This window comes from Drosophila innubila, assembly GCF_004354385.1.
Source record: "Drosophila innubila isolate TH190305 chromosome 2L unlocalized genomic scaffold, UK_Dinn_1.0 4_B_2L, whole genome shotgun sequence".
Classification (NCBI taxonomy): domain Eukaryota; kingdom Metazoa; phylum Arthropoda; class Insecta; order Diptera; family Drosophilidae; genus Drosophila; species Drosophila innubila.
Window position 1 is genome coordinate 21652100 of NW_022995372.1, and position 27637 is coordinate 21679736.

At 36.4% G+C, this 27637-nt stretch overlaps 3 protein-coding genes and 1 non-coding gene across 6 annotated transcripts in view; 2 read left to right on the plus strand and 2 right to left on the minus strand.

Moving 5' to 3' along the window:
- The window catches only part of LOC117782071 (bone morphogenetic protein receptor type-1B), a 58119-nt gene that overhangs the window by 260 nt on the left and 30222 nt on the right, over positions 1–27637 (plus strand). The gene's annotated exons all lie outside the window — the stretch shown is intronic.
- On the minus strand, positions 961–6897 carry LOC117782072 (probable cytochrome P450 4ac1). 2 transcript variants are annotated; one of them, XM_034619011.1, is made up of 6 exons: positions 6610–6897; positions 6339–6542; positions 6200–6281; positions 6042–6142; positions 4999–5729; positions 961–1182 (listed from the first exon to the last, which is right to left on the minus strand). In XM_034619011.1, the coding sequence occupies exons 1-6, from the start codon at positions 6809–6811 to the stop codon at positions 970–972; spliced, it is 1533 nt and encodes a 510-aa protein (XP_034474902.1). In that variant the 5' UTR covers positions 6812–6897; the 3' UTR covers positions 961–969. The 2 variants fall into 2 exon arrangements, with proteins under 2 accessions (XP_034474902.1, XP_034474903.1); XM_034619012.1 differs by lacking the exons at positions 4999–5729; positions 6042–6142; positions 6200–6281; positions 6339–6542; positions 6610–6897 and adding exons at positions 2409–2509; positions 2568–2649; positions 2707–2910; positions 2982–3183 and having other exon boundaries at positions 961–1916.
- On the plus strand, positions 11409–12473 carry LOC117782073 (DBF4-type zinc finger-containing protein 2 homolog). The gene has a single exon (XM_034619014.1). It carries the CDS (start codon positions 11429–11431, stop codon positions 12398–12400), a length of 972 nt encoding a protein of 323 aa, XP_034474905.1. The 5' UTR covers positions 11409–11428; the 3' UTR covers positions 12401–12473.
- Positions 23643–23716, minus strand: Trnan-guu. The gene has a single exon. It is a non-coding gene; the product is annotated as a tRNA-Asn (tRNA).

The window sequence follows — 27637 nt, forward strand, 5'->3', positions numbered from 1 at the left end:
CAAATGAAATTCTATAATCAAATTAAGAATTTGTGCGCTTGGTACAAACTAGCATGCGAAACTGTAGCAAGTCTATCTTGCTGTCCACAACATTGCAATACAATAATAAGCCACATGCATACATTCATCCTTACATGTATACAGTGTGAGGGCAGCGATGCGTTTGCTGGTTTTACAGCGGCCATTGTCCACGAGTTCCTCACGGTGGCTGGAACACATAAAGCAACAGGGTATCACGCATTCCAATAAGAATGTTGCGATCGAGGAAAGATGTACTTCATTGTTTGACTGCATTTACATTATGCAAGTGCACATTGCTTATAAAATATATATATGTATAGTAAAAGTTTATAAGTAGTAGTATAAGGGTAATACGCCAGAGTTGTCACCCTTTGCATTTGCCGCTTTTACACTCTTCACTACTCGCTATTTGCGGTACAAGTAAAAGCCGCTCTGTAAGAGAGTTAATTAATTATTAAAATTAGTGAAAGTATATGTGTTTTGTGTATATTATTTAAACAATAAAATAATAGTTTAAGGCGCATCAACCTGGAAGTGTTAGATTATTATACAGTGGCGTCCAGTCTATTTATGTGCTTGAGAAACGTTGCATTCTTTTAGGCTGACGATATTCTTATTCAATGGAATCTCAAATTTAACCAGTTTTTTTTTTTAAACAAAAGTAAATTTAGAAAATTTAACATGAATTTGAATATGTATTTTCAGATAGTGTTATTTGAAGAAAAATTTGTTTATGCTGTCATTTTGAAAAATTCCAGATTTTTATAAAATTTCAGTAACATTGGGAATTGATATTTATTTAAATCACAGTTAATAGGAAATCACAGTTTACAGGTTTAATTAATGATGGAAACCACAGGATAGTTACGTTAAAAAAAGTATCCTGAACAACCTTAATCAGTAGCAAACTACATGGATTTCTAGATTTTACCTCTATTTTGTCCGATCTTAGGATCTCCGACGGCTTTGAAATTTAACCTTAACATTCTTTTTAGAGCGTAAGACAATGCCATATTCAAAGATAATGTCCTCTAGTTGCATAGCCGGCAATAGTTTAAAATTTCTTAATATTGAAACTAGCAAAACTTTCATCTCCAAAATAGCAAATTTTTGTCCAATGCAATTACGTTGTCCAGCGCTAAAGGGAATAAAGGCAAATGGATGACGATTAACCGAATTTTCGGGAAGAAAACGATCCGGATTAAATTCAGAGGGATTGGGGAAGTGGCGCGGATCTCTCATGATATCAAATACGTGTATATTAATCTGAGTGCCCTTCGGCAAGATAAGACCATTTACGACGCTTTCCTCGGTGCAGATGCGTCCAAAGAACGGAACTGGGGGATAAAGTCGCAAGGTCTCCTTAATTACACACTCCAAATAAACCAGCTCATTATAATCGAATACGCTGAGATCGTCGTCGTTTTCTGAAAGATTCTGAAATTCCTCAAGACAATGTTGTTGGACATCTTCGTGTAGTGATAACATAAGCAGGGTGAATGTGAGACAGGTGGACGTGGTGTCGTAGCCCTCAAACATGAACGTGTTGACCTCATCACAAATGCCCTGATGATCAATAAGACCCTCATCCTCAGCTCCCAGGAGTGTGTCCAGCATTGCATATCGTTTTTTCCTTCCGCAATCATCCACAACTCCCGACTGCCGCTTCTTGAACTGTTTTCTCTTTCGCTTGATGATGCGACTAGAGAATTCATGGGCTATCGTTAGATTCGTCACGTGCTTTTGATAATTGCCGTAAAGGAACCGAAAGATTGGCCCATAAGACAGAAGCGGATTACAAAAGCGTTCCACCATAACTTCCTCCAAAGCGTGAATTGATTTTCGATATTGTGCACTTCCTATCATATCATCAAGTTTGACGCCCAGCGCAGTCTCTAAAACAAACAGAAAATATTTAAGGATATAGTATTAAACACAGTATTCCCTTTTACTTATCTTTTAAGTAACGGGTATACAAATAATATATACGGTCTCGTATATTGTTATTTACCAAACCTGAAAATTTCGATCGGATTATACACAAAGAAGTAACACAGAAAATACAGCGTTGATGCTACTATGACGTTTTATAATTCCTAGGGTATCTTAATGTTTTGCTCAGGGTATCTTAAAGCCGAGCATTTTTCACTCGAGTGTTCTAAATGGTTTACTATAAACAAATCCCAGACAACCCAATCATCTTTATAATATACGTCCCAATCGAAGCCTGTCTCTCATTCATAGCATTCGTTCACTGAAACACAGTGACATCAATTACACACAGATTAATATAATGATTGTGTTTGAATGATATTTCATAATACTCGTTTGAAACTGACAAGAGTTCAATGTCAGGTAGATTTGCTTGAAATATGGCTCTGCCTTACCACAAACGTTGTTAAGCGTAAACTGAGGAATAATCTGATTTAGCTCCAATTCAATATCCACCTTCTCCTGTAGCACATTTTTTAGCTTGTGGGATTCCTCCCTGTAAAAACAAATATTATGTTAAAACTTCTAAAAATAACACTTTGGAAGTGACCCACTTGAATATATCTAGAAAACTTTGAAGAATATTGAAATGAAAAGCGGGCGTCAGTAGCTTCCTTCTAAAATGCCACTTTTGATCTAAGAGAGATAATATAGTATTTATTTACAATTTGTAAAAGCTATATTAATACTGACCTGTGCTGATAAGTAAACCATCGCCTAGAAAGGGTTTTAGTAATTCGTATATGACGTTCTTAGTTATCAGTTTGGTACTCTGTAGGATTTCTTCGACATCCTCGGCTCTTACTACATTGTACATCCCACTGAATATAATATAAAAAATATAGCTTTGTCCCTTAGCAGTTACATAGGCATCCCGGACAAACCTAAAAAGCATTGCTAGGAAGACAATACTTCTTCAATGATCCATTTCTTAAGGCACACACATATATTGCGATAACTTAACATACATGGCGTGAACTTTAGTACATCAAAATTATTGCCAAATCTGGTCTTTCCCGGCTGCACAAACACTTTGGTCTCCAATGGACTGCCATCCTCAGTCTGCACACGCTTCGCCAGGGTCAGGATAAAATATTTACAGTTGAGCCGTACCAGGACTTTCCACACTGTCAGCAGTAGAATTAAACTTAGAAGTACTGTCATCCACATTGTACAAGTATTTTTAGATCCGTTTTCCGAAAAAGATCAACCTCTAAATCCGAGTGAGAAAACTGTATTGAATAAGCAGGGAAGTGATAATGCCAATGTCGATTCAGAAATATATATGAATATCTACATATATATTAAATGATGAATACGCTAAGTAAATCCCATAAAAATATTTTGATACCCTTATTAGCGGCTGTTAACTATATTTTTTTTATTGAGAAGAAATCATAGCCTTGAAATTTCTTTAGGATCTCATACAAAAAATCGGAAATTTCGCATTTACGGGTACTTTTTATATTTACGCTGCGAGTCTTAGAGAGAAGCTTTATGTTTCATAGAGTATTGATATTTACAATTTGCGTAATTTTTATTATCATTGTAATTTCCTTGTTTTTATTTTAACTGAAAAAAATTGTCTATAATCTACATATAAATGAACTTTAAGTACCAGATTAAAGCATTACAAAGTTCACCTTAAAAATTAAATATATAAAGAGAATTTTTAGCAATGTTTAATCGCTTGTCATATGTGCTTGAATTAATATATAAAGCTACAGATAATAATATTTACGCTTTTGTCAAAATCGATTTTAAAAAATTTAAGTACAAAAAAATGTATAGGTGTGTTCTACAAGTCTCTAACAGCGCTAAAGCAACCCAAAAGCAATTGTTGGTGTTCCTGAAAAAAAGAAACCATTGCTTTAAAATGTATTAAAAATTCTTGAGAGATTTGACAAAATGAAATATTTATTAAATTGAATTAAATAATCTTTAAATTGAATAAAAATGAAAAAAAAAATGGGTGAAAATATTAAATCTCTAACATTTTGAGAATACCAACATTTCGAACGGTTGTTTTCAAAAACATTTATCTTTAAAATGTCTATAGATTTCTTGAACACTCCTGAGTATTTTAATTCAAGTAAAAAAAAATGAAATGTCTACAGTGCACTATGGTCCGGATGACGATTTTTTTTGAATAAAGTCATTATTTAAAGTTGTTCAAATTAACGATTCAAAGTACTTCCAACTCAAATGTTGCATAACCAAAATTTTTATATTGTCCAACACTGTTTGGCAAACAGCTGTGAAACAGAGTTGCTTTAAACAGAGAGGACATGAAACTTTTATTTCAATTTTTCAGGTTTCATTTAATTACTTTACCGCCCTAATTCAAAAGCTTTTTTGACAAAATTTTTCGATTACATTTTCTCTTTGGAAAGAGATAACTAATTTTGATAGCATATGCTAGGAATGCGACCATATGCATTTTGTAAAGATATCATTTTCGAATTTGCGCATTTCTTAAAACTTAACTTTATTCCAGCGGACATCACGTGGAAAAATGCGTAGTTGCTTAATGTGTGGCAACACATGAGACAAAATGACGAAATCGCATTGGCTTACCTTGTGTTTTCGTATTGAATAAATGTTAAATATTTACAATCGACAAATATAAATGTCAATTTCATACAAAAAGTCAGTTCACGACTAATTTTTTATATTTTGAACAATATGATATTATTAATGATAGTATTCCGATGTTGAAATCTGTTAACTTGGCGAACATTAACAAATTCTAGCCCATTGTAATGGTATTAAAAGACCAAACTAGACGTATTGTCAATAGTGCAGTGGTCCCTTGATGTGTTTAAAACACGTGGCTATCTTTTCGGCCAACTCTGCTTTTGATTTGGATTAATGTTTGTACGACAAATATAAATGTCAATTTCATACTCTAGATTCACGACTAATTTTTTTTGATTTTTGATATGCCATATTGTCGCATGTATTTCAATGAATAAAGGCAAATGGGTGACGATTGACTGTGTTTTCGGGTAGAAACCGTTCCGGATTAAATTCGGTGGGATTTGGAAAGTGGCGCGGATCTCTCATGATATCAAATACATGAATATTAATCTGTGTATCCTTTGGCAAGATAAGACCATTTACGACGCTTTGCTCCGTACAGTCACGACCAAAGAATGGAACTGGGGGATAAAGACGCAAGGTCTCCTTAATTACACACTCCAAATAAACCAGCTCATTATAATCGAATACGCTGAGATCGTCGTCGTTTTCTGAAAGATTCTGAAATTCCTCAAGACAATGTTGCTGGACATCTTCGTGTAGTGATAACATAAGCAGGGTAAATGTGAGACAGGTGGACGTGGTGTCGTAGCCCTCAAACATGAACGTGTTGACCTCATCACAAATGCCCTGATGATCAATAAGACCCTCATCCTCAGCTCCCAGGAGTGTGTCCAGCATTGCATATCGTTTTTTCCTTCCGCAATCATCCACAATTCCCGACTGCCGCTTCTTGAACTGTTCTCTCTTTCGCTCGATGATGCGACTAGAGAATTCATGGGCTATCTTAAGATTCGTCACGTGCTTTCTATAACTGCCGTAAATATAAAAGTATAGCTCCAAAAAGAAAAGCGGATTACAAATCCGCTCAACCATAACTTCCTCTACAGCGTGCATTGATTTACGATATTGTGCACTTCCTATCATATCATCAAGCTTGACGCCAAGCGCAGTTTCTAAAAGAAAAAAAAGATATGATTTAAAAATATAGTATTGATAAAAATTTACTATGCTGTTTAAGAAACCTGAAAATTTCATTACGATCGGATAATGTATACAGCAGTTATAAAAAAGTTGTTTCAGAGTGTCAAGGCCGCTCGAAAGGGTTTCAAAAAATTAGTATGGGTAGAGATATCTCAATGTTCACTTCAACAATTACACACAGGTTATTCTAATGATTTTATTTTAATGGAATTTTAAAATACTTGTTTAAGATTCACACGAGCTCAAAGTCAGTCAGATTTGCTTGAAATCTGGCTCTGCCTTACCACAAACGTTGTTAAGCGTAAACTGAGGAATAATCTGATTTAGCTCCAATTCAACGTCCACCTTCTCCTGTAGCTCACATATAAGCTTATGGGTTTCCTCCCTGTTTAAATAAATATAATATTAAAACTATGACAAGAACACGTTGGAAAAAACCCACTTGAATATATCTAGAAAGCTTTGTAGTATATTGAAATGAAAAGCGGGCGTCAGTAGCTTCCTTCTAAAATGCCACTTTTGATCTAAGAGAGATAATATAGTAATTATTTACAATTTGTTAAAGCTATATTAATACTGACCTGTGCTGATAAGTAAACCATCGCCTAGAAAGGGTTTTAGTAATTCGTATATGACGTTCTTAGTTATCAGTTTGGTACTTTGCAAGATTTCCTCGACATCCTCAGCACGAACTACATTGTACATTCCCCTGAATAGGAAATAAAACATAAAGCTTCGTCCCCCGGCCTTGGCATGGGCATCTCTGACATATCTAAACACCATTGCTACGGAAGGGATACTCTTTTAATGATCCGTTCCACATAATCATACATATATTGGTTGCATACTTACATGGAGTGAATTTCAGTATATCAAAATTATTGCCGAATCTGGTCTTTCCCGGCTGCACAAACACTTTGGTCTCCAGTGGGCTGCCATCCACAGTCTGTACACGCTTTGCTAGGGTCAGGATAAAGTATTTACGGTTTAGCCGCTCCAGGAGCTTCCACACTATCAGCAGTAGAAATAAACTTAGAAGTACTGTCATCCACATTATACAAGTATATTTAATTCCGTTTCGCGAAAAAGATCAAATTCTACGGCCGACTGAGCAAACAATATACAGGGCACTGATACAACCGATCGCCGAGTCAGAATTATATATGGATTTGTATAATTGTAAACCTATTACACTATGCGACAAGTGTTAGTTAAAGTTTGTCATTTAAAGCAAATGATTGGTTTATCCAATGATGAGGTTAACATTTTTTATTGTCAAAATTTCTATCAAAAGCTCTTTAATATTGTGTAATTTTTTGGAATATATAAAAAGATTATTTTGCAAAAGGTTTGCTGCAATAATATATATTTAACTTTTATTTGAATTTTGTTTGTTTTGTTTAGTGTAATTGCTCTTTTTAGATTGCGTGCCTTAGAGATAAGCTGTCCAGAGAGAGCTAATAATATTATTTTAATATTCGTTGTCATTTCTCTGAGCAAAAATATGTTTTTTAAATCTATATATAAATGCACTTTTGATATTATTATAGATTAAAGCATAATAAAAACTTAATTTTAACTATATTATGGAAGCTTAATTCATGTTAACAAGCAAATATAAAAATTCATTATCTTGCAATGTTTTTTAATTGATTGTAAAATGCGGATTAAATTCAAATAGCTATAATAGGCTTTTCAAGATGTCGCTGTGTTTATCGACTTAAAAAGTTAGTTTTGAATAGAATTAAATACCTGAGTTTCTTTTCAAATGCTGTTAATAAACATTGTTGGATGAATCGATCATGTGTCCATAAAAATGACTTGGCCTCGAATTATAAGCATTTCCTTCAATGCCAGAGACAAATATTTTCCCATCGTTTCTCCTATGGAAACTGGCTTCAAAGATGAAAAAAAGAAAGAAATATCAGCTAGATGTGTTGAATAAAGAATACTCTTTTAATGAATTTTATCTTGAGCTTTTCTATGTAAATTTTAAATCTTTTCAAGTACAGAGTGCGTTTAAGAATAAGTTGGAATATTAATTAAATTCGTCCATCTGTATAATCTTTCTTCATTAATATATGAAGCATACATCTGCAATGTATTACACATTTCTTTAGATTTTTGTAATACCCTCCGGCAAGAGTATTAAAAAATTGTTGCAATGTCACATCAAAATGCCGCATTGATTAAACTTTGATTAGCTGACTTCGAGTGCGCGATTTGGCTTGAAGAATTAATTTGAGCCAAGTTTGTAATGCTGTGCGTCCAGAAATGGCAACAACTGCAATAGAAGCAGCAACAGAGAGCAGAAAAAAGACTTGTAAGCATTCTGTAGAAGTGTGTGATCAACAAGCATATATCCTGTAATCAAGAAAAATAAATGTTTGGTAATTAGGTAGGTTAGGTGATTTGGATTTTATTTGCCAAATGCTCGCATATTTTTCGTATTGACTAGAGTAAATTATTATATATAAATAGTTTGATATTTAAGAATAGACGACATACTTATTAGAAATCATAAAACTAAAAAAAAAATATATATATATATTCTGTTCCTTTTTATGAAACGTACAATATGATAAATAGGATAAAAAATATTAAAAATTAATATAATTTTTAGCATTGCCAGTGTGTACAGTTTTGTATATCCCTTTAAGACGTAATTGTGTATACAGGGTATAATGAAATCACAGTACATAATTACATTTTCTGTGGAAAGGAGACGAACGCGCAAACATGTTGCCAGACGAGTGCGTTGACGGTGACTGCGACTGCGACTGAGACGCCGACGTCGACCGCAACTTCGACGGCAATGACAAAAATAGTCAATGTGCCCCGATGTGATTGCAACTGCTGCAACCGTCGAGTGCAACTGCATTTGGGCATGAAAAGTGCAGCGCCGACAATTGGAAAAGCCTGGCCTGAAAATCGCTGCCACTGTTTGCGTTGTTGTTGTTGTTGAACAAATGTTATGGCAACAGCAACAATAGTACCAAGTAAGAGTAGCAGTTGCAACAACAACAACAACCACAACAATAGCAGCAACATCAGGAGTAGCTGCAACAGCTTATTAGGATGCAAAAGGCGTTGCTTGCCGCCTTTTAGAATTACTAATTGAATCGACGCGATCAGTGGCAATTGCAGCGGCATTGGCCACAAAAACAACGGGAGGAAAACAAAAACAAAGCGGCAACTTGCAACAGGCAGCAGAGAGAGAGAGAAGGCAACCGCCAACCGGCTCCATTGTTCTAGCTGCTGTGAATTGTATACCCTGTAATCCAAATTCATGTTGAAGAAAAATATAAAGTAGTAACAAGCAGCAAAAGAGAACTTCACGTAAAATTGTTATTGTAAAATTGTAATATTGTAACTTTATATATTTCATATAAATTTCATTGCGAACACAAAATAAACGTTGAAGTTTATAATATTTATGAGCTTTTGTTCACTTAACAGAGTATTGCTTATTCGAGCACTCTGCCTTTATTTGTTGTTATTGTTATTGCTTCTTTTACAGCATCCGCTAGGCACATAAAAACTGCCTTGAACTTATCTTACTTTGTTTTTATGTAAATTGAAGGAATTCAGAGGATATGCCATATAATACTTGCCTTATACAAATTTATGGTATGGATGATATTAAGAATATTTAATTCACAATGTTCTGTTTCGTTATGTACTGTACTGTATTAACAAAAATTATTTTTATTTTTATTTAAACATGTTTAAAGGAATTAAAATAAATATTCGAAATAAAATGTGTTGATTTTAGACTTTTTCAAAACACTTTCTTGACAAACTGTATTTGTTTTTAAATGTAATAATGAAAAGATCGAATGGGGTAAATGATATTGATAAAATGAAGTAATTTGAAACTTGACAGAAGAACTAAATCTAAGTAAACATGCTCGTATCTAGAGCTTTCTTCTTTTAGTTTAGCTCTCAGGGAGGTTAAGGATTGGCAATAGTTCACAATTAATATGCAACAGTGCAACGGGCAACGTGCAACGTTCAACATTTCTAAGCGCAAACTCTTGTAGCAACATGGAAACGCTGCACGTCGCGTCGTGTGGCAACATGCTTTTTCAATTATTGCCGCAGCATGTAAAATTTGTTGTGCTTGCATATTTACTTTAACACCTCGTACAGTTTGTTGTTGCTGTTTCCTGCGTGTTGCTGACAGACAACAACAGCAACATGGTCAACGGAGACGACGCTGGCGACGCCGGCGACGCCGGCGACGCTTGTTAGCCATGTTGCAAGGCTAACACTTGTTGCAAGGCATTCTGCCTCAGCAACCTTTTGCGGTCGCCTCTTGCTTTCGATTCATTTGTGACATGTTCTGGTTGTTTTTGTTGTTGCTCTGGTTGTTGTTGGCGTGTGTCTTGCGCTCAGAAAAAAAACAACTTTTAATTAAAATATTGTCGTATCTGTTGCGGCTGCTGCTTCCTTTTGTGGCATGTTGAAAGTCACGACAACGATTTTTTTCGGCTGAAAGGCTTCAGTGGAGATCTCAGGTTCCCAGGCAAGTGGCAAGCACGTTAATCATCAAATATGTATCTTGTGTTGCGACTATAAATGGTAGGACTATCCAATAGTCCAATATCCCTATTTGGCCAGATTGACGCAAAATCCATCAATAAGGCAATTGGCAATTGGCGAGCTTTCACAATGCAATTGCCTCACTGATAAGAAAATTGTTCGACAATCCAAATGCGGTTGCCGTCTTTTGGTTGTCTCGTTGTTTACATGGCCCGGCAGTGGTTGGCCAAGATTTATTGACATAATGAAGACTAATTCGCGCACAGTTTGACAATTATTTATGCTTTATTAAGTTGTTTGCCGGCTGACTGTAAAGTTGTAATTAATTATCTTGGATTAGACTGCCACCAAATGCCACAATGTGGCTGCCACTAGCCGGTTACTGTGTTGTCGTTGTTAATAGAGAGAGAAATGCCAGACAGACCCAGACATAAGGCCAACCATTTGCACCTCGCAATTGGTAGCACTTCATCTGCCTGTGGATCGATTTAGTGCGTTTTTAAATCCACTTTAATGCGAATACCGCAACTACTTGTCCACCTACCTAGCTGTCTATTCATGAGTGTCTAGTGAATTCCGCTTATTTATTCGGGTAATAACATGAGGTTCGAGACTGTATTTGCTAGTGCGGTTTTTATCAATGCTGCAAATCTTCAAAACATTAAGAAGGTTCGCTTTATCAATTGTTTTCTCTCTTTCGCAGTCTGTTTGCTATTTTTAAACTGATCGAACTAAGAAATTCAAAAAGTAAAGACATCTAAATAATAGAATTTTACCAGTTTGTCTTCATCTTTAGCTCGTCTCGAGATGTGTGCTGTTGTTGCTTGCTCGTCGAGGAAGAAGAATAAGATGGTAACATGAAGGCGTCAATTTGCCAAAAATATCGAAAAGAGCTCAGTAAGCTCCTATTTGTCCACCTCACAGTTTGAGTTCGCACTAAAATAATCTAAAATACTTTAAGTCTATTTTAATATGGCCTACTGCGGGGTGGCACCCTTTCTGTTGTACATAAAAAAACTTGTTCCTTTCATTTCGTTTCATTTTTTGTACAAAATCATGCTAAATTGTAACAAAAATAATTTTAAAATAATTTGATACAAATTTAAAAAAGTTTTTAATTGAAAATATGTGTTCTCCATGTGGACCGTGCAGCCCCTGTGATCCTTGCTGTGGACCTTTCGAGTGCTCGCCCAAATGCTACAATGCCGCACAATTGGAAGCTCTGCCGCAGTGTGCACCTCGCATTCCGCCACCATTTCCCAAATGCATTACGGTGCAACAGCCCCCTCGTCTTATATGCAAGAAGAGAGTGGTTTTCACGGAGAAAGTTGTGCCAGAGCCCATGGTTGTTAATCGGTGTAGACAGATCACTGTACCAAAAGTGGTGGATACCACTCGGGTTATCAAGGTGCCAAAACTGATTTGGGTCTCGCAAATGGTTCGGGAACCGCGTGTCATATACTATCCTTCCATGATTCCGGATCCTTATGTCGTCTGCTATCCGAAGCGTGTGTGCGAGCCCAGAGAAGTCTGCCAGTCGATATTGTGTCAACCCAAGCCGCAAACTATTGACATACCGCCACCAAGGGAATACTGTTGTTATCCAAATGGACCTATCAATTACAAACCAAGTGCCGCTTGTCCTCCGTGTCCAATTGGACCAGGTGCACCAGGTGGTGCCTGCTGTCCACTTCCTTGTTTTTCCACCAATCAATATCCCGTATGTGAAACACGTTGTGGACCTTGTGGACCGCGTGGTCCAGGACCTTGCCCTCCGTGCGGTCCAGGTCGTTGTGGACCATGTGGACCTTGTGGCGGACCCTGCGCTGTACCAAATTGTGGACCCTGTGGCTTGACAATGCCTTCGGGGCCCTTTATACCCGCACCTTGTGGTCCGTGCGGAACGGGCTGTGGACCATGTGGAAACGGACCATGTGGTCCTTGCGGGCCATGCGGTCCCTGCTCTCCGCCTTGTCCATACGAATCGCCTGAGTGTGGTCCATGTTATCCATGCGCTCCAACTCCGTGGAACACACATTGTGGACCAGTTGGGCCGTGTGGTCCTCAAGTTCCGTGTGGGCCCTGTGGTCCTTGTTAACCGTTTGCAATATCTGAGCCGATCATTTAGTCAAAAATTCTATTTACGGATAAATAAATTTAATATGCTGATATACGAATGTGTGGTTGATTCGTTGTTATTTAGGGAGTCTCTATCGTAATTATTTTGCAGAAGACATTAACATTTTACGCTGATTTTCGGAAAATTTTTAAGGTGGTGTAGTTTTCATAGAATATATATTTTTGTGTTAAGAAATAAAATTTGAACATGCTATTTTAGAAAGTTTTTTAGTTCTTATAAAGTAAAAAATTTAATTTAGTTTAAAGAGGCGTATATTTTTTTTTATCTAAAAACTATTTTCATCAAATTTTAAATAAACAGCATTCTATCATTCATTTTTATTAACTAGTAATTAACTTATACTCGAGACTTTCGATAATAATTTGAAAAATCAGAAATATTGAAAATGACGAAGATTAAACAATATTTAAAAAACCAGCAGTTGCTGCTTAAAATCTACTTAAAGCAAAGTATTCCTACTTGCTTTTACGCAAAAAAAAAGCCCGTTAAAATTCGACCAATATTTAGTCAAACTTTATAATGGTCTATTGAATCTGAGGAGTTTCAAAGAGTTATGCCGACTTGTCGGGCATTAATTAAGTGCGACAAGAGGTAAAAGTTGGGAAAGTGCGATACAGGCATCACAGGCTTACCATCATACGAGTAACCTTGCATAGAAATAAATAAAATTTATTACATATGCGGCACGTAGCACCACCAAAAAGAAATCCCAGCCACATGAAGGACAAAAAATGCCGCCACGCAGCGTTGTTGCGTCTGTGGTTTCAACTTGTTATTTTATTTATTGCTTCCACAAAATGTGAACCTGGCGCGCGTTCTCGTTGATTCTGAGAAACAGGCAGAGTCTTCAGACGACGAGAACTGAAGCTCAGCCTGAAGCTTGTCTGTGGTCCGTGGCCTTAACAAGTCGACACTTTTCTTCACACCTCACCAGGGAGGAGCTGCATTTACCTACATGTTCTTGGGCCTTAATGGCCCCCCGTTGCGATGGCTGAACCACCAAGTCACCAAGTCACCAAACCAGCGAACCACTGACCGGTGGCAGTTTAGTGCTCGTTCGCCTGGCAATGGGATTATTAAAGTTAACGATGGTCAGCTGCTAATGTCATTACTAATCAGTAATAGAAGCAATAGTACGAGTGTCTTATCATATACCACAAAACGTTAACAGACGACCCTCGCTATTGGCCATAATTTTGCGGCTTATTGCATTCAATTGAGGTTGACGCATAAATTTTCGTACTTTATGCCAGGCTTAACCCATTGCTTGAATGTTGTTTCTCTCTTTCCTTTTTATAAGCAACGCGATCGTAAAATTACAAAATTTATATGCACTTAATTGTGATCCTCCTTTTTGGATCTGTCCTCTTTGGAATTTGGCATGGAGTCCCTCTTCCCCTTTGCTCGGCGAACCGGAAAAAGGTATTTGGGTGCAACATTGTCCAGGGTCGGCAAACCATTGTTACCGCAAACGAGTTGCATCCGCTGCTTTATTCATTCTCTTTGTCTTTAGAATATATTTTTATTTGTTTTCCCATTGTATTTCTCCAGTTTCTACGCTTACTGTATTTCCTATTTTAGCAGCGATCTTTTTAGCCATTTTCTTTCCTACTATTTTTTTTGTTTTGCCTAAAACTTCGTCTTTAGTTTTACGCTCTTTAAATATAGAAAATACATATACAAATAATTCGAAAATCGTTCATATCAGAGATTTTAATGGATTTAAATCTATATTTTTATTATAGATTGTTTTTTGCTCCTTGTCTTGCTTTTATGTCCAGTAAGTGTTAAGAAAAGCTTTCGAGCTCCGATAAAATCAGAGCTTTGAATTTTACAGACTATAAATTTAGAAGTAGATTTTTACTTAGAACTTATGAGATATGTATGTAAAAACTTCGATATCAGAGCTATCAAAAGTCTGCTCAATATCTTGAAATTGATATTGATTTTTTCCACTAAAGAAGTATTGCGATAGTTAAAGAGCTTGATTTAAAGATTCTATTTTAGATACGAATATAAAAAAAAACTCCGTAGCGACTGCAACTTTCATAGGAATTTATTTAATTTTTCCTGCAACGAATTCGATTTCCTGTGGACTTTGCCGTTGCAATGAATGCTGGAACTTTGCCAGAGTTTTATCACTTTAATAAAAATAAAATAATGAAAAAATCGCACAGCCAGACGTAATTTAATTAGAAAAGTCTGGAGTGTGAGTAAGTTGAAAACGACGAGGGGCAGTCGGAGTTAATTGCTCGTCCCGTTGGCGACACCTCATCGGGACCGAAAGAGACGTCGTTTGGTTTCTCTTTTAATTGGCAAAAGGAGGGAATATTACAAACTAATTGAGTCGAGGAACAGTGGCAAATACTTGGGAGCTTAAATGGGGATTACCATTAAGTGAGGATTCGTTAGGGTTATTTCCTGTTGCCGAGAATTCGACATGTTACCAGCTCCAGCTTAAGCTCCTATACTTGGGTATAGTAAAAAACTAATCAAGCGATTTGTTGCGCATGCGCGCGTTAAGCTGTTTTTGCCCAAGATGGCTCGGTATAGACCTGGCTTTTGCTACGGCCTAAGCCGGCTTAATGCCCGACGAGATTTATGCCCACCAAAGGGCAAAATAAGTATATTCCGATATGATTAATTGTACCTCGCCAGTTCCAACGACTCTCAAGTCTTCCGAGTCGCGGGTTGAGATGCAAAGACCTCGATAGCAACACCGCAAAGTATTCCTTTCATTTCCTTCGCACGTACGGAAGAAAAAGAGAAAAACAGAGAGAAGAATTTCCAAAACGAGTGTAGCGGAGAAGCGTGGATTCTTCCTCGTTGGGCTTGCTTCGGTTTGGAGCTCAGCTCGCAAAAACAATTTATTTCTCCTGCTGCCAGAATGCTCAATCTATGCGAAGAAATCTTGCACAACGAATGTGTGTGTGTATGTTAGTATAAGTTTGTGTATACACGAATATTCTATACGCTGCCAGCTGTCCTGTCCACTAGAGAGCTGACTGTCTGAGAGTTAAGGTGGAGACACTGCTACCCTTTACATTTTGTTCCATTACTGTCCATATTTCCATACTTTGTAGACTTTTTAGCAATTTCAAAAGCTTTTTAACTTTGTCAAATCATTACCAATTTCCTTGCGGAATGTCAACTTTGTCATTATTTGGCCTCTAATTTGATTCTGCATCAAAATTGTATTTGGAAAATTTAGTTATTCTCCCTCAAAGTCCATTTTATTTTTTATCATTTCAATTTTTATTTTAATTTTATTTTTAAAGATATTTTTATAATTTTAATTTAACTTATGTCAACTGTTCTTAGTTGACACTAAATAAATAAATACATTTTTGGTACTTCTCGATATTTGTATTTTATTAAATATATTTAACAAAATTGATCAATGAATTTTGAAAAATAACCTTTTATCGAAGGATAAACAATATGTACCATATAAGATGTCTTATGCTGTTGGACAGAAATATATGCTGACATGAAGAGCATCTTAAGTGCGGTTTAAGGACAAATAACCTTCCCTTTTTCTGCATCAGCATCTTTTACGTCGGCTTTAGTGCAAAGTCGTGTCTGACTTTGCATAAAATGTGGCATGAATTGGTTGCGAATGGATGAAATGTGTTTGTCAGTCGACAGGGCGACGTCAAAGTCAATAAGGGAGAAGCCGAAAGCTGAAAGTCGAAAGAACTGTAAAGGTTTTTCCTGCCAATGCAACAATATTTCCGTTCGCGAGCCTTAATCAATGTGTCAATATGTGTCGAGAGGCTCTTTTGACCAAACATTTGACATTGCTGTAAAGTGTCAATAAATTTGAATTGCTCCCTCCGCTCCAACGATACTACACATTAACGGGCCGTGACCAACCTGTAGAGCTTGTTGCAAACTAAGACTACAGATAACAGTACTCACGCATGCCCCGCTGTGTGGTAACCACAAAAAAAAAAATACTGTAGCGATTTTTATCGCTGTCACATTTATGACATTATCGTTGTGTCAATATTAAAATGATCGCTCCCTCGCCGCATGGCTCACACCTTTTCTCACTTTAGACAGAGAGGAGTAGAGGACGCCCTCGGTGGCGGGAGAGAAAGAGAGAGAGACTGAATTGTGTTTATTATGACTATTATTATTGACAGGCAACATAAATAACGCAGCCAGCGAACTAACTGGCTATTTAAACTCAGCCTAACGATTCGAGTGCAGTCATAACCCATAAAGATTAAACTCTTAACGATAACCAACAACGCCAGCAACAACAACAACAACAACTGCAACAACAACAACAACAACTGCAACAACAACGACTGCCTGTTGCATGTAGCATAATTAAATTTTAGACACATCGCACCCACAAGGTAGAGACCGAAAAGCCGTTTCGCTTATCAACATTTAATTTGTATATATCGAAACTAAAAAAATATCAAAAAAGGAGAGAAAGAGTAAAGAGATCAAACTGGTTCTTAATTAAAACGACAATGTAGAACTCTTCGAGTCGAGTTCTCTGTAAATAATCGTAACGAATCAAACGACAATATTAAGTAAAATAAATGAGTATGCGACACTAAAGACTGCTCGACTAGACTATACCCTCTTTAATATCTGTTAAAATATTCTATATATAGAAAAAATGTACAGGACAAATCTGTAAGCAATGAGAGTTCATATTATTTATGCGTACTTTGGCAGACGAACTCAAAATAAGTTACAATCGAAAAATATTGAAAACATATTAAAAATTAAGTATATTTACTATATTAATTATTAATTCGAGAGCCCTTGGAGAGCACATTGCTATACTGATATTATAAATAGAATAAAATTAAATCATTTTGTCCAAAAATTATAGAGTGGAAGATTTAACAAATCAAAAATATAATAAAATTATAATAATTACTAAACAGTATAATTCATTGTATCTGGTGATAGCGGTTTTTAATTTTTAAAAACAAAACTGACTTATTCCTAATCGGTAGATTGTAATTGTTGGTCTCTCACATTTATTAGCCAGGCTAATTGATTTGGCAGCAACTGCGTTTAAATCTCCATAATAAAGTCGAGTTAATGCGATGGCGAATGCAAAATATACGTGCGTGCCACATGAGTGCGGCAACATGGAGCCGTGCCACCAAGAGTCCAAGCCACGAAAAGAAAGAACTTGAGACTGAGATCGAGTCAGGGGACAGAGTCGGAGTCAGAGTCAGAGTCAGAACAGTAGCAACTGGCGTGGAGTCAAGCCGCCACATAATCTGTCAAAAGGAAAAGTTCATAATAAATCAAATGTCACGTAAACAATATTATTAAAAAGATGCAGTCAGCGAACCTTCGCCTCGGTCCCAGACAGCCACTCATTAAAAGGGACCCAAAAAGAGCCTACGGCGGGAATCGCGTGGAATGGGAATGGGAATGGGAAGGGGAAGAGGCGATGGAGTTGCATGCAAAGTGCAGAGGCTGTGGCAGCATCAACTTTACGTCGCCTGCGTTCGCTTATCTGTGGCAGCTCCGACTTCGGTTGGTGCTGTGGTAAACACATAACGAGTTGGGCATTTAAGCTGCCAACCACAAAAGGTCCAAAACTGGCTTGCCCCAGGTAGAATACAGACAGAAAGACCATTCGACAGACAGACAGATAGACTGACAGACAGACAGCTCTGAGTTTAAGTTTGAGGTTTCGGGCGAGTTTTTGTGCAGCTTCTGCGCGCATTTGGACGATGAAGTTGACGATGACGATGGCGATGACGACGACGACGACGCCGACGTCGCGACGTTGAGGAGGACAAAAAGAGCCAACGTGCCGTGGGTTTTTGTCAACGTCGCCAACGCCAAGACGTTGTGTCAAAAAGGCAGAGAGGTCCCAGTCCTGGCAGCAGATCTTCCAGGTCTCTCAGGTCTCCAGTTCCCCAGTTCCCCAGCTCCATTTGCAGTCGCAGGTACGCGTTAATCACACTTTACGTTTGCCGTTTTCAGCGTTTTCTGTACCCTGTAAACATTGAATGATCTAGAAGGGATGGGCTGCATTTGTACATATGAACTGTGTTTCGATATTTACAAAAAATATAATTTGCAGAATTTGAATAATAATGACATAAAAATAAATTTTATGTTCAATTAATTATGTTATATTTGAAATATTAAATATCTTTAAAATGCCGAAATAATATTAATATATTATATCTATTTAGATTCAGGGAACAATATTCTAAAATATAATATTAAATTAACGCGATAGTCCCACATCTAACGATAGTTTCATTGATTTTTAAGCAAATATATTGGTTTACTTGGGAATATTGTTAATCTGCATTTTAAGAGGTAAATCTTTGATTTTTATTTTTGAATTGCGAAATTTTAATATAATATTTAAACTTTCAGATCCATCGAATTGAAGAATATTTGTTAGCTAATTCTGAGACTTTCAGTACGATCACAAGTCACACTTTGTCTAAAGGATATCTGCAAGTCGAATATGACTTAAGTTTGATTTTATTGCGGCTGCAGCTTGAAACACATTTAAAATTCCTGCCACGTTTTGCGGCCTGGCGAATTGCCTTGGTATTAAATAAAATTCTTAGGAGCTGTCCTCAAAAAGCAAAAACCAAAAAAGAAACGTAAAAAATGAAAAGGAAGCCTTTTGGTGGCCCTTTGGGGAATATGCAGAGGCAGCAAATTTCACACCTTTTATTTTTGCGCTTGGTACAGTTGACCGCCTTTTTTTTTTATTATTTTTTATTTTTGTTGTGTTTGTGATTTTTGAAGGGGCGTGCATCATTTAAGCGTAACAAATGCTGTTCATAATGTAATTTCTGGTCTGTAATAAGCGTTAAAAGTGCATTGAACCAGATCATTTAAGCCAGTCTAATCGATAATTGATAGCAAAGTTTTGCAATAGGAACAATGCGCTTGACCATAAGGACGAGCTGTCTTTAACTGCATCTCTTTTGTTTTATTCTCTCTATCTTACTCTTCCTAATGCTGCAGTTTGAATTGCAGTCGAGCTCGTTCGTTCTTTCTTGGCTGATGATCAGGGTCAACAGACACAGAGCAAAAGCAAATCCCACTCGCAGTTGCAGTCTCTATGTCGCGTACTAATCTTCAGAGGGAAATCGACTAGCCAGGACCGGACCTGACTTTTAGTATAAGCCAGACTACAGTCTGGCAGCTGCAGTTTGCTGCCTTCTCGTATTCGCAATCGTTGTTGTTGTTGTTGTTGAATTTATGTTTAAGCATTTCATGGCATTGCCTGAGCCACGTACTCTGGCCGATATGAGATCTGTTAGTCCCGGCTTTGCAAACTTGGCCATAATATTTATGCCGTTTGTGCGCTGTTGCTGCTTTTGCCCTTTAAAGCTGACTGTGGACGTTGCCTGGTGTGAAAAAATGATGCCGTTGCACAGATAAGGTGCCTTCTAAAAGTGGAGTTTCGTGCCAGCCCCATTGTGGTAGGCCTTATAAGACCCGCAGAAGAAGAATAAGAAAAATAAGCCGAAGCTGAAGCTGAAGAAAACAGAACCAGCAAATAACATAAATGGACTTTAAAACGTAGACGTTGGCAAATCTCAACATAACCATCGAATTCTCTCTCGCTCTCATTGTCTCTCTCTCTGTCTCTCTCTCTCTCTTTCCCGCTTGCCTCAACATTGTAATTGCAAATTTCTTTTAATAAGCCTTTCAACGCCTCGATGCCATTGCCAATTGCAAATTACAAATTGCATCCAGAGACTCCCTCCCCAACAAATTATATACACTTAGCGGCCTTTTCCGCTGCAATTTCAATTTCAAGTGCAAAAAACGACGACTCTCTGAGCCTGAAGAATTGAAATAACAGTCAAAAGCGAACGAAGAGCAACATAATGAGAGACTACCTACCATGGGGGTCAGTTGTAGGGTCTTCTCTTTTTGTATTCCATCATTCCATCTCCATTGCAAAGCAGTCACTACAATTCACAGCCTGATCAGTCTGATCATTTATCTTGTCAAGCCTAATTTAAAGTTGCCATTTTCTGTTCTGTTTTTTTATTTTATTTTTTCGCCTTTCCTCATTTCGCACGTGAAGTGCTAAAGAGCAACACCAACAAAAAAAGGCAGTTAAGTCTCCCCCAACCTTCAACCTCCAATTGCAATTTATTTCTTTAGGTTTTCTTGTGACCTTTTGCTGAAATACGTCAACTTGAATTCTAAATTTTCAATCACTTTGGAAGAATTTAAGAGGCAGTTATAATTTTTTTATATCCCGCAATTATTGAAGAGTTCTCTTAAAAAATAAAATCACAATTTTCTTAAAAAATTAAATATTTAGATATTTTTTAACTTTACTTAGACGAATAAAAAATTTAAAAAATTTTTTAATAATAATGTTACAGGCTTCTTTAAAGTAAATGCGATAGTTTCACTCTACTTTATAAATTAATATAAATTATAATTGATTGGTACTTTTACGGGATTAAGCTAGAGTTTTCGAACGTTTCTTAACCACTGTGCAACAGAGGTTTTAATGGCAATGACAACTTAGCTCTTGGCCAATGCCAAAAGCCTTGAAAATTGGCATCACTTATTCATGCGTCAAAACGTTGCACACTCAACATTCAACAGTGGCGTCTCCTGGGGGAAGCTGCCATTAACCATTGTGCGAGAACTGAGACTGCGAATGGGATTAGGCATGGCTAACTGAAGACTATAGAGTGTAGACTGTAGACCGAAGACTGCAGACTATGGAAAAGTCTTTTGGCAGTGGCGACTGCCTCATTATGGGGCATAGGCATGCGTGTCTAGGCCGGGACCGAGAACAAGAACAACAACAACAACAACGAGGCGCTCGTCAATTAGACTTTCCTTCAAAAAAGCACCCAAAATGTGAGCAGGCAACGCCGTCGTCTGTCCATTGTAGCAAAGATCGGAGAGGGGAATCCAAAGGAACATGTTGTTCGACACCACAATTTGTGTTGTACTTCGTGTAAGCAGCGACAACAACGACAACGACAACAACGTCGCGTCTTTTGCATTGCTAAGTACAAATGCAGGCCGACAACTGATGAGAGCAGAGGGCAGAGGGAGAGAGAGGATGGAGCAGGAGGATTGGCTGCTGTGCAACGACCCTGAGAGCTAAACCAGCAGCAGCAGCAGCAGCCTCCACATTGTATTTTGCCTGCAATCAATTGTTGCATCTTGTGGCAAACGTTGCAGACAAACGGCGTCGCGTCGCCACAGACTCCAACTTCACCTCCACCTCCACCCCCGATCCCTATACGCCTCCATCGACTTCTCCTTCTCCTTGTGCTTGGCCAGTTTGGTTGGTTTTTGGGCCCGGTAGGTGATATTGCCTTATCTGATGTGTCATTTCTGTTTGCTTTTGTGACTCGTTGTACGCGCATTGCGAGCCTTCATTTTTGGTCAACAGTTTTTTGCTTGTTAGCGTTTTGGGCCAGTTATGTGGAAACCTCAAAAACCGTTTACTACATTGTCCAAATAATTGCCGTTGGCTGCTGTTGCTGCTGTTTTAGCCAATTATGAGGCACGCTCCACACGTTCTACAACTGTGTAACTTGACACGCCCAACAGACATCTCCTAGAGCTATTCAATTATCGATATTACATGAAAGATGATTGGCCCAAAAATTTTAAACAAAAAAATAATCCATAATACATATGTTTAGTGTACAAAATTAAAAAAAAGTGGTATTTTTAGATATTGCATATTTTGGAAAATGTTTTGGATCAAATCTTGGTTTTATAATGTAAAAAAAAATAATAAGTGAAATTTCTCAATTATTGTTATTGTTACTTGACTTCATAAACCTAAAAAATTATTTTTGAAGAAAATGCATTTCATATGAAATCTACGAGATTCTTAAGAGAAATATGATTAAATTATGATATATTATTTTATATATATAATTTTTTTCTATACAATTTTAAATAAAGGCTCTATATAAAAAAATTGAAATCTTATGTACTTGGTTTTTTAACAAAGGGGCTGCTTTTGTGTTGGTTCTAATTAAAACGAACCTATCGATAGCATCATCCATTAATGTTTTCTATAAGAATTCCGAAAAAAATAGACGCAAGCACAGTTTCATTTTTAGCATTTGCATTTATCAAGCAATCTGCATTATAACTTCTGTTGCAAAATAATTGTTGCATTAACATTTCACCCGCTACGATTGGAACTTCTGCTGCCGCAATCCAATTCAATCTTTGCCCTCTTGACTTTATTCGCTTGAGTTGCTTCAATTGCTTTTGTCTTATACTGTTTCTTTACGTATTTTCATTTCCTTTGCTGATCTGCATCATTTGTTTGCGGCCATTTTGGCCACGTGTTGTGGGCCGTGTTTGGTCATTAATCAGCCGACAGATAACAGTTTCCGTATGGCTTGCAAATTAGGCATAGAATAATCTACTTTCTAACATGTGGTATTGAATTGTATACCTCTTATTGTCTGTCTTTCAAAGGGTAACTATTAGTCGAGCAGACTTCTCTTTCTGATTTGTAGTTTTTTTCTTTATCAAATATTGTACAAAAGCTGTGTAAATTCCTCTGATCATCGATCTTGTTCCATTTTTTTCATACTGAGTCTCTTGTCTGTGCATAACAAATTTTTTATACATTTGTTTTTATTGCGGGTACCCAGCAGCGCATACCTCGAGGCCTTTTGAGTGGAGTAAAAGTTGATTCTATTGTTTTCTAGCTACAACAGTTAAAAGCTAAGTTTTTTATGTAGGAGTTTCCAGCATTTTGTTAAATAAAGTTTGTTAATTATTTCCAAATAAGATTTCTACAATTTATGCATGTCTATTAAGTTATTTAATGTAGATTTAAGAATTTATAGAAGACTAAGTAGGTTAACAATTATTTATTATAGTATACCTTTTTTAACCCATTAAAAATGCTTAATTTGCTTATTTTATGTTTATACTTTGCTGTTTCTGCAATCCATTTTATTAACATTTATTCGTTAGCTGTTTATGACAAAAGTTTTGCAAATAACTGTAGTTTTCCCTTCTCCCCAGACTATTTTTTACAAAATTTTAACTAGCAATGTTTGTCAAATTGAGCCCAGTGACCAAAGCAAAACTTAAAATATCTTTAATATACAATAATAATAATGTAAAAATTTAATTGGTTAATCATAATAATAAAAAAAAGGACTTATATAATAAAAAACTTAAAAATTTTGAATTTATAAAAAAGTAATTGCGCCCCCGGGTGGACTCGAACCACCAACCTTTCGGTTAACAGCCGAACGCGCTAACCAATTGCGCCACGGAGGCCGTTGGAATTGAATGGCAAAATCGTAAATGAAAAACGAATGGGAACATTGCAAAACAAGCAAATTATGAAGCGTTGAAAATTTGATACTTTTGTTATTTGTTATGAATCTCTTATCTACAACAATGCAAGGCACTGATTAGCACCAAACTAAAATAATTATTATTATTGTAAGCTCTAATAAACAGTTAAAAAAGAGTATCTCTCTCACGACGACATCTAATGCAAACTGCAATTTTGAAATTAGTTTAATGAATTAGTTTAGTTGTTCAGCCTTTATAAGAAGCTTTATGTATTTAGTATTTTTGAATCCTATGTATGAATGCTCATATGTTAAAATACGGCAGCTTCGTGCGTTTCCTTTCATTTCGGTTTGAAAACACTTTGGAAGAAGATTGCTGTGAAAGCAAAGATATTTGAAAGAAAAGAGGTATACGAGCTCTCCCCTTTCTTTTTTGTCTGCCTTCACAAGCACACTTCAATATGATGACGACCCTTTTTTTCCTTTACCCAGTGGTCTATATTATATGTGTGTATCTGCGAGATGCTGTATCTTTGCTGTCATTCATATGAAATTTAATATATACACATACTTTAATGTATTTTAAAGATTGTTCTCTGTCAAAATCATATGCACCTCTTCACACTTGTACTGTGCCGGATTGAATTACTTGCCGACGTGGCAGTTGACATACTTAGTATGATCAGCAAGTTGTGATGAGCATCCTCATCATCCATTCAACCATTCAGAGCATCAAATCGCCGTCTCAGCATCCCCAACCCGTGTCCAAATGCGGTATCGTCATTGCTTTTGGGTGACATTATTCAATTTAAAGTGCTTTTTGCTTTATTCTCTCTCTTCTGAATCTTCTGACAGTCTTTCTCGTTGTTGTAACTGTTGTTGTTGTTGTCGATCGCAAACGTCGCGTAATTCACTTTGGACGAGACAGGAAATCTTCAATTATGTGTCTAGCCTTTGAAATTGAGAACATTGCGCAAAAGTTCCACACATACCAACACACGATGCCGTTTCGGGGACCACCCAAAATGTGTTTTCTTATTCTATGTACGAGTACAAGAAAAATATAAACAAATCTACAAATTATGCGGCTGCCATTTCAATTACAAATCAAACGTCAGTCAAAACTCTTTTGACGTTGGGTTTGATGCCAAGCAAATAAATACCAATGAAAATATTTTGAAAAATACAAAACGTGCACATGAATGAACTATGATTAAATAAATAATCAATATGCTACACCAGCCGACCAGCTAATTGTCTTGGGTGGCCTTCTCCATATAGAAATGTCTTGCTCTAATAGACTGAATTTTGATGCTAAAAAAATTGTTTATTACTATAATAAAATATTTTCTAATTATTCTCTTCAAATAGTTCTATATTTATAACTAATATTATAGAATTAAATAAATACTGATTAATCCAAAATTTGTATTAGGATTAACAATATTTATAATTTTTCTTAGTTCTAATTGTAATAAAGTCATTATAAGTTATTCTAGTTCTATACTCTTTAGTGGATAATCTCAAGTAGAAGCACTATAGATGGTCTTTATTGTTTATCTTACGATATCTTTGGGACATAAACCTCAATTCGTTTCATCCTCATATTCTACGTCTTTACAAGTAATTGTAAAATATCTCGTTAAGTTGCACAATTGGAAATTGCAGTTATTTGAAGCAACTAAAATATTCCTACGACCCATTCATAATTATGTTATTTTATTTAATGAGTCGAGACTAGTAAAATTAATGATTATTATTAGAATACGATGGAAAAAACATTTTTGCAATAAACGGATTCCACTCGGATTAGTTCCAATTATGTTAAACGGAAGATGTTTAAATGCCATAATACGAGTATATCTTTATTGTCATGAGGTGGATGGAATTAAGGATGGATCACATGCGAATTGAATTGACGTGTTATGGCAACGTCATAAGGGGTAAAGATGACGATAAAGATAATGATGAAGATGAAGATGATTTGTGATTGCAGTCGCTCTATGGCGTGTCGAAACTGGCAACACCTGCAGAGTTGCCTTCACTCTTGATCTCCCTCCCTTTTGACATAAGAACCGTCCATTAATTGTGTTATTATACGATGAGTTTTCATTTCGTGCAGAACCCCAAAGAAAATTAAAGCCGCATTGTGTTGCATTCACAAAGAGAAGAAAATAAAATTGTGAAGAGCTGCTCCAATGGCAACTCTGGCTGTGGGATGACCAAGCGGCAATCAGTGTGCCCCAAGTTGTTGTAAACAAATTTCAAGTGGCAACGGGGCACAGTCTGATTGGATTGCCTCTCAGTTCTACAGAGAACCACTTGCAGCTGACGCTGATGACGTTCACGTCCATGTGTGGAGACGTGCCTTCATTAGGCCAAAAAAAATGTATGTAAATACGGCCGGGCTCTTGTCCATTCCGTGTGCCGTGCGGAATTTTAATTGATTTCATTTACGCATTTTTTTTGACTAATGCAGAGAAAACGAGGAGAGGGGAAGAAACCCGGGGCGAGTTGTGGGTGTGTGCTGCAGCTCATTTAGCATGGACTCGAGGCGTTGATAGACAGCACACAGTCGGGTCTTAGCTCTATGGGGCATGCATCACTTGCACCACATTTCTCCTTCTACTCCTCTTCATTTTCTCAGTGAGTCAAAGCATATTTTTGCATATTCTTCAACCAAATCTAAATCGGAAAACCAAAAAAAGAAAATAAAGAAAACAAAATGCACTTTGATCTATTTTAGCTCGATGTAGTATAAAGGCTGCAGCGTTACTGTTTGCCTTTAATACCCTGTTATTAGGAAATTTCAAAAACAAAAGATATAATGAGTCATTAAAATATAGGATATCTAGTATATCAAAAAAAATTAAGTATCTCATAAAAGAAAGTAAATTATTGTAATATCTTGGAACAAGATAAAAGAATATTTTAATATACTAAAATATATATTAAATGTTTAAAAACTTTCCCAAAATGAAACTTTTACTATATTTTAGGTTAGATAATTTTCTTACACTTTCTGCTTAATGTTTGTAATAATCTTATGTTAAATATACAATTAATAGGGTACTTCGCAGCCATTCACAATGTGACAGTTCCTACTTGAATTATTTTATCTTTTGGCAAAATTTGAATTTTTAATTGCATGAAAAGTGCATGAGGCTTAAGTCTTTTTTCGTCTGGCGACCCAATTTTTGATGTTGTTTAGAGACTTGCTATGTTTCTCAAGTGAAACTAACTTTGTTGGGGAGGTTAGTGGTTCAAGAAAACAAATTTTTTTCCTAATGTGTGAAAAGGCTGCATGAACTTAAAGATCACATAAATTAATAAAAAAGATAATAAACCAATTGCATATTTTTTTATCGTGCGAACTATTTTCAAAATTGTCCAAGTTACTTGATGAATGATTAAAAATATTTATGGAGTTATGATTGCTATCAATCAATCTCCCATTTGCTAAAGAAGTGAATAAGCATAGGAATTATGCATATGATAATTATAATTGGCAGAAATTTTTTTTATTTTTATTGATATTTCAATGAATTCATTATTTATGGCTCATTCACGCTCGCCCTGCGCTTATCTCAAGAATATTTGAAGTGTTTTCAATTTGGCTACCGAATCACAACTTGAAGGGGAATAAAGGATAGTCGTTGGTCAACAATGAGAACCGAGACAGACCACACCCGACTCTGGACGCACGTTGTGTAATTAATCAAGTTTTGACCAAATAATTGGGGCAGCTTGCCAAATGAATTGCATTAGGCATTCAGTTGGCATTAGCTTTTATTTCTACGTAATTGTAATTCTTTTGATGCGATCCGATGCGAACGACGCGAACTATATCATCGCAATATGCATATTGATTGATTGTCATCGTCATCGTCATCGTTATCGT